We start from the raw sequence: 8,180 nt of genomic DNA, 5'->3' as shown, positions 1-8,180 counted from the left end.
CGTGTTGAATGTGTGCTGAACACAAAGGTGCCGTACGTCCGGTACTTGGATCGGTTGGGTCGTGAAAACGTTCGACTACATCAACCGCGTTACTAAACGCTTCCGCTTTCGGTCTATGAGGGTATGTGGACACACTCTCCCGTCTCGTTGCTATGCATCTCCTAGATAGATCTTGCGTGATCGTAGGATTTTTTTTTTGAAATACTGCGTTCCCCAACAGTTATTAGTGTGTATGTTGTTCAGATCTTGCTGCTACTATTGTTTTCTCGTTTATGTTAGTGATGTTCTTGTTGTTCTTCTTGCTATTGTAGCCATTCTTGGTTATGTTAGGCTACGTGAATGCATGATCAACATTGCATGTGCATGCTAGTAGGACATACCTGAATGCCAAAAATAGTAGTAGGACATACATGAACAGAGTAGGACAATGCATGTGCGGCATTTGGCATGATATGATCATCGCTAGCTCTGATCATTGGTAGCACTGGTCAGTGTTATCTTTGATCACTGCTAGCTCTGATCACTCTTAGCACCGATCATTGTTAGTTTTGACCAGTGTTATCTTTGATCACTGTTAGCACTAATCATTGTTAGCTTTGGTCAGTGTTATCATTGATAGCTCTGATCACTATTAGCATTGATCATTGTTATCTATGGTCAGTGAGCATTTGCACCACCAATGATCATCTATCGTTTGTTGCTAACTGTAGTCCACCTTGCTGACAAGATAATGAAGACATAGTGGGACAGAGCCGGCGGAGGAGCGCAGGTCGTCGTCGGCGCAGAGGGTGCGGAGGACCTCATCCCCACAAACCGGTGGCTAAAGACTGCGGTGGTTCATGGCAGGATGGACTACATGAGCATGCCACTCGACGCTGGCAGGAGGCCAAGGACCAGCCACGAGGAGGGTGCACGGGAACCTATCAGGTTCTACGTGCAGAGCCATGACCGGGAGGACATCGCCATGCTCGTCATCCCGCCTGCCTTTAGGCAAGTGATGAAGCAATGGCTAGTCACCGGCCTTAACAAGTGGTGCGAGTTCTGGGTCCAAGCGTAGATGTTCAAGGGGCACATGGTACTCGGGCGCGGCTGGGAGTACTTCTGCCGCCGACACAATATCGTCCCTGGCAACCTCCTAGTCTTCAGGCTCTCCGTGCTGGGGCTGAAGGTGCAGATCTTCAACGCCAACACCTCAAACATCTGCATGGTCCGGTGCTCCAAGCACAGTTGCTTCAACGACATCACACATGCCATGTAGTTTGTCTGTCAAGTCTGAACTGAAGTGAGCAGCACCCTGGGTCCACCATAGGCATAGAATGCCCTACTGTTTTAAACTTATGCCTAGTAGTACTTATGATCTTCTTGTTCTACTCTGATATGATCATAGTGTGTCCTATTTGTGAACGTCTGTTTTGCTTTGTTCTTGCTGTTCTTCTGCTGTTGTTGATGTTTTTTGCTTTGTTCTTGCTGTTCTTCTGCTGCTGTTCATTATAGTGTGTTGTGTGTTGCAAAATGGGTGATAAGTCCATCACATTTGAAAGGGGTGAGCAGACCTAGTACTTGCACACAGCCAAACAACTGTGCTTTGCATCTCTTACCCTAAAGTACAAACACATGCAACCAAACAACATGCACCCATCTGTGCCTTGATGCAATGGAAGCAACTAATCAACATGCATATGTTGGGTTTTTGCCTGCATATGCTCAGCCAGGACCAACTATTTCTATAGGCTCTTATGGCGTTTTGTTCTCTGAGACAACGATTTGCTTTGCAGATTGTGATCGTTGGCATCTCTTGGTCTACATTGATGACTTTTCGGCTGCTACTTCTACAAGCTCATGAGTTTAATTTGTTGTGCCAAGGCGTAGGTCTAGAGGCGGCATCGAGCCATGCTTACAACGCATGGCTGGTAAATGCAGGATGAAAGAAGACCTTGACACCCTTAAGATTTTTAGGCCTTCTTTGGATTGGAGGATTTTCACAGGATTTTCATGGGATATCAATTCTCAGGATTGTTTCCTATGGAACACATTTGGATCAAAGGATTGGGCCATTAAAATTCCTCAGGATTGGGTCTCCAAGGTGCTGATTTCAAAGGAATTTACACATGAGGTCCGACCTCTGGAAAAAATCCATAGGATTGGCTATGTCATGGCAATCAAATCCTCCATTTTTTCTATTCCTTTGTTTTGCAAATCCTGTGATCCAAAGAAGCCCTTAAATGTAATTTTATTTTCTATAAGGGCGCGTTTGTAAGGATATTTGATACTTCGTATATGACCTTAGCCTTTTCGAAAACAACAAGATTGTTTTCGCAATCTAAAGCAGCATCAAAATTTAAAAGAAAAAAATAGCTATAGGCCGTGGCACCAATGGGAGGAGTCGGGTGGCAGCACGCCGCCACGCAAGGCCACAGCAAAGCTAAACCCTCAACAAAAACGCGAAGAGGGGGCAGAGGATAGGGAAGAAACCCTTGTCCAGCTCCAGCCTCCAGGAGAGGAAGACCTCGCCCCCCTCCCCCCTCCCCCTCCCCCTCCCCCTCCCCCTCTCACCTAATCCGCGGCAGCCAAATGGCGCTCACCTCCCAGAGCCTCTTCTTCACCCCGTCGCCCGCCGGGCCTTCCCGGCGAGGCCGGGGCCGCCCCGTCACCATGTCCGCCGCCGCATCGCACAACTCGCAACCCCGAAACAACCCCTTCGCCGTCTCATCCTCCGCCCCCAAATCCGAATCCAAGACCTCCAAAACCGACCTCGCCCTTGGCTCCGCCATCGCTGCAGCCGCCTCCGGCGCTCTCCTCCTCGCCTTCTCTGGCGGCTTTGGGGGCGGCCCCAAGGGCCCCCTCGGCGGGGGAGGCGGATGGGGCGGCGGCGGCGGCGGTGCCGGTGGCGGGGGCGGCGGGGGCTTCTGGTCGCGGATCTTCTCCGCCGGCGCGGCGAATGCCGACGAAAAGTCGTCGTCTGACTGGGACCCGCATGGCCTCCCGGCCAACATCACCGTGCCGCTCTCGAAGCTGAGCGGGCTGAAGAGATACAAGTTGTCGGAGCTCAAGTTCTTCGACCGTGCCGCGCCTGGCGGAGGCGGCGCCACGGATGCCGGGCCAGAGGACTCCTTCTTTGAGATGGTTACCCTGCAGCCAGGCGGCGTGTACACCAAGTCACAGCTTCTGAAAGAGCTCGAGACGCTAGTCTCCTGCGGCATGTTCGAGCGGGTTGACCTAGAAGGGAAGGCCAAACCTGACGGCACCCTTGGCCTCACCGTCTCCTTCACAGAGAGCGTGTGGAGTGCAGCCAAGCAGTTCAAGTGCATCAATGTTGGGCTTATGGCGCAGTCGGGCCAGGCTGACTTCGATCAGGACATGACCGAGAGGGAGAAGATGGACTACCTTCGGAAGCAGGAACGGGATTACCAGCAGCGTGTCCGCGGCGCCATGCCGTGCATTTTGCCAGAGTCTGTCCGAGGGGAGGTTTTGGCAATGATGAAAAAACAGGAGAAGGTGAGTGCCAGGATGCTGCAGAAGATCAGGGACCATGTTCAGAAATGGTACCACAATGAGGGCTTTGTATGTGCACAAGTGGTGAATTTTGGAAATCTTAACACCAGTGAGGTTGTGTGTGAGGTCGTCGAGGGGGACATAACCAAAGTGGAGTACCAGTTCCAGGATAAGCTAGGGAATTTTGTGGAAGGGAATACCCAAATTCCTATCATCGACCGGGAGCTGCCCCAGCAGGTATACTGCATACATTAGCTTTTATAAAACAAACATGGGAGAACAATTTTATTAGCACTACTATGATGTTGTACAGTCAACTAACATGTTCAAAATTAGCATCTTGTGATTTCTGTGACATTTTATTTTGACTAGTGGACTAAGATTAGCTTCTAGTGATGTTTCTGACATTATGTGTTGGCCAATGGACTATATTCTGACTTGTCAGTCGTTTTAGCAAGGTTTATGTGTTGTAGACTTGTAGTAGTTCCAGTATCCTGTTGAACTAGGATGTCGTTGGGTTATCTTGACAGTTGGAAACCTTCTTTTAGCGCTTCTGTGTAATTTGATAATGTGCTGTTTAGCTAGGTGAGTAGCAACCAAGACCATACCCTTTCATGATGCATGGTTTGATGATTGCTTAGTACGACAGATCACTTTTTGCTTCATACTTGCTGCTACTGTTAGTACAGTCTCCTTGTGCATGCCTTTAATAAAGATGAGTGTTTTCTTATGCTAACTGTGATGTTGAATTTGATCACGATTCTCAGATGCTCATTTTGCTGCTATCAATGTTTTCTAATGGATTATCTGTTATTATTTCTGGGACTTCAGCATTTAACTTGGTACTTGTGCTGCTCTTACAGCTTCGTCCTGGTCATATCTTTAATATTGGAGCAGGAAAACAAGCTCTGAAGAATATAAATTCGCTCGCTTTATTCTCCAATATAGAAGTGAATCCACGTCCTGATGAGACAAAAGAAGGTGGTATTGTAGTTGAAATTAAGCTTAAGGAATTAGAACCAAAGTCTGCTGAAGTAAGCACAGAGTGGAGTATCGTACCTGGACGTCAAGGCAGGCCCACCCTGGTAATATACCTACTGATTTTGCAGCTTTCTGTTCTCTCTGAATTCTTTATTTAAAATACATGACTAATAATGAGTAAACTACAGAACATTGCAATCCTGTTATGCACTATCAGATCTGATATTTTTTCTTCTTCTTTTAGGCATCCATTCAACCTGGAGGAACTGTGTCATTTGAGCACCGCAACATCTATGGTCTTAACAGATCCATTGTTGGTTCTGTTACATCGAGTAACCTGCTCAACCCTCAGGTTAGTTGGTGATGTGTTATCCTTTTCTTGTAGTTTTTGTTTGTTTGCTTATAATTACTGTTAGATAATTCATTGAGGAATCTTTTTTGGCAAGGACTCGCAGGATAAGTTAAGCATGTTCTGATATTTATCTGTTTTCTTTATCACGCTACCATCTCGGAAGTGTACATCTGTACATCTCTACACTTTTGTCTGCAAAATCCTTAAACAGAGTTTAACTTTAATTGCCCACTACGATATAGAAGAAAAGAATAGTCCATGTTGTAACTGTTAGATAAAGTGCAACCCTGTGTAAAGACACACGTACATGTCTGCTAACGTGCTAGCATCATCAACAAGAATTGATTTGTTTTGTTCTGGCCATGTATTCGTCAGTCGTTAGATAACCTAATATGGATATAGCATTCCTTCCTGAGAAGTTTTATCACTTCTGAATTTTGTTTTTCCACATGTATGTGCTTATCCATGTGTTTTGTGGGTCTTTAGGACGATCTTTCATTCAAGCTCGAATATGTCCATCCGTATTTGGATGGTGTGGATGACCGTAATAAGAACCGCACCTTCAAAACTAGCTGCTTCAACACCAGGAAATTGAGTCCTGTCTTTGTTGCTGGCCCCAATATGGATGAAGCTCCACCTGTCTGGGTTGACCGAGTTGGATTCAAAGCCAACATAACAGAGGTTTGCACAAACTGATATCACCTTGTACATCTTTTGTTTTTCATAGACTACTATTCAAGAAATGTCTCAACATGAGGAGAATACACCTCTGGATTTCAGAGCTTCACAAGGCAGAGCAAATTCACATATGGCCTCGTCGTGGAAGAAATCACAACACGTGATGAAACCAACAGTATCTGTACACATGGTTCTCGGGCAATGCCTAGTGGCGGCTTGAGCATGGATGGACCTCCCACAACCCTCAGTGGTACTGGTGTAGATCGAATGGCATTTCTACAAGCAAATATTACTCGAGACAATACAGAGTTTGTAAATGGTGCAGTCATTGGCGACAGATGTATTTTCCAGGTATGCTGACCTGCAGCCTTATGTTTCTGAAAACACAAAGCAAACCTTTAGTTATTACTAAGCGGCTCCAGACAAGGTTAAAATCCTATACTTAATAGTGTGGAAAGGACAAGACCTCTTTATGGTTAATATTTGCTTCAACCTCGAGCGTTCCACACAGTCCATAAAATTAGTTTGGTCACATTCCGGTGAATGTTTTCGTTATATTATATATGTTCAATAACAGTCTGTAATTTATTTGTTAAATGGCAAGCCTGTGAACTTGTCTCTGTTACTGTCTAATACAATCATGCGCTTGTAGGAAATTTTGTGGCGATATATTCTTATGAGATTTTTCTTGTTAACTGCAGTTGGATCAAGGTCTTGGGATCGGAAGCAAAAGCCCACTCTTCAACCGTCATCAGCTTACATTGACAAAGTTCATTAATTTAAATAATCAAGAGAAAGGTGTTGGCAAGCCGCTGCCAGCTGTGTTGGTTCTTCATGGTCATTATGCAGGTTGTGTAGGAGATCTGCCAAGCTATGATGCATTTACACTTGGAGGACCTTACTCAGTTAGGGGCTATGGTATGGGTGAACTGGGTGCATCTAGGAATGTTCTGGAGGTGAGTACTACAGAACTTGGAATTTATTCTGACTCATCATTTTTTCACACCAATTATGTATGTTATGTGTTAGTAACTGAGTAGTATTTCCTCTGTTCTGAATTGTAAGATGGTTCTAACTTTTTTTCTGAATCGGATGTATATAGATGTGTTTCAGTGTGTTTGTTCACTCATTTCAGTCCGTATGTAGTCCATATTAAAATATCCAAAACGTCTTATAATTCGAAACAGAGGCGATACTACAGAACTTGGAATTATTCCAATGCATCATTTTTCACATGTACTCTCTTCTTTTGGGGGTTTCACAGGTTTTCTGTTGGTCTTCATCTCTAGCCTACCCCATCTTGCTTGGGACAAAAGGCTTTGTTGTTGTTGCATCATTTTTCACATCAATCATGTTGTGTTTTTCGAGTTACTGCTTTTCTTTTGATCTATTTCATTAGATTGGTGGACAAGTTTAAATAATTGACATGTGTCATCACATAATTTAGTGTAAGATATGTTGGTCGTTGCTTTGTTGGCAACTCATGTTTATTTGCCTCTTAATCCACACAGGTTGCTGGTGAGGTGCGCATACCCGTGAAGAACACATATGTTTATGGATTTGCGGAGCATGGCACTGACCTTGGGAGTTCCAAGGATGTGAAAGGGAACCCCACTGAGTTCTTCCGACGCGTTGGCCATGGATCTTCTTATGGTGTTGGCGTCAAGCTTGGCTTGGTAAGAGGAGAGTACATCGTAGATCACAATACTGGGGCTGGAACCGTCTTCTTCAGATTTGGTGAGAGATTCTGAGTGCATTTCGTTCAGCACATATCTTCAAGATGGGGTTGTTTAATGCACATTTGAGGCGTTGAGTCTCGAAGTGGCTATGCATGTGGTGTGGACGGGCAGGTGACTTGTGTTCTGCTGAATAATGAAGTTTTGTTCTTTTTCTGAGGAAGAGAGATAAGTTAGTGTCAGGGTGAGTTCTTTGCTTGTAGTAGGAAGTAAGGTCTGTTCTTGCAGAGCTTGAAGCTGGTTGAATAGATGAAAGCTGAGCTCCTAGTGTTAGCAAGGAATGTTTTGGCAAGGCTTTGTGTCATAGTCAATTTGTTTCCATGTAACACTTTGTTGTTCAGTCGGTTAGCTTAATTGACAATGCAGTGTTGCGCCTTTCACGTATTTATTATACGATGTAGCTAACTTATGGTGGGTGGTAACTCACCTGTTCATCTTAATTGTTTCAAATATGTGATCGACCAATACGAGGGTTTCTTGTTTGTACTGTATATCGGTGCTGTTTGCAGTTCGAAATGTAGTTTGATTATTAGTTTCGTAATAATAATTTTAGAGAAATTGCTTCAATTATTATGCTATATACATATACTACCAAACCAATAGCCAGTACGCCCAGTCGGTCAAGAAGTCCAATGCAAACACGGAACGGATTCAATGTTTGGCTCGCCAGTCACGACCTCTATTTTATACAGTAACTCAAAAAGTAGGAATCTGAGGAGAGTCCCTAATTAATTCCCGATACTTGTCGCCCCATGGCCACGCCGATTGTCCACGATGATGCCACCAGCGGTCCAGCGCAATTAGCAGCTCTCCTGACTGGATCCTCCTCGACACCGCGACGAGATGCGGCAAGTACCGCTGGGAGAGCCTGGCCTCCGCCACAGCCCAGGCTTCCACCGCGAAAGCCCAGGTGAAATACGAAAACCTGGCGCGGGCGGTGC

The 8,180-nt window shown here is 45.3% G+C and overlaps 1 protein-coding gene across 1 annotated transcript; it reads left to right on the top strand.

Annotated features, from left to right (window-relative positions):
• Window positions 1-2,469: 2,469 nt before the first annotated feature.
• LOC123097923 (protein TOC75, chloroplastic) lies at window positions 2,470-7,730 on the top strand. The gene is made up of 7 exons (XM_044519772.1): window positions 2,470-3,729; window positions 4,356-4,577; window positions 4,718-4,825; window positions 5,312-5,506; window positions 5,606-5,854; window positions 6,205-6,459; window positions 7,015-7,730. Exons 1-7 carry the CDS (start codon window positions 2,572-2,574, stop codon window positions 7,252-7,254), a joined length of 2,427 nt encoding a protein of 808 aa, XP_044375707.1. The 5' UTR covers window positions 2,470-2,571; the 3' UTR covers window positions 7,255-7,730.
• Window positions 7,731-8,180: the final 450 nt, after the last annotated feature.

Source organism: Triticum aestivum, chromosome 4D (genome assembly GCF_018294505.1).
Source record: "Triticum aestivum cultivar Chinese Spring chromosome 4D, IWGSC CS RefSeq v2.1, whole genome shotgun sequence".
Classification (NCBI taxonomy): Eukaryota; Viridiplantae; Streptophyta; class Magnoliopsida; order Poales; family Poaceae; genus Triticum; species Triticum aestivum.
Note: the sequence above shows the minus strand (reverse complement) of the source record. Positions and strands in the feature narration are given on the sequence as shown.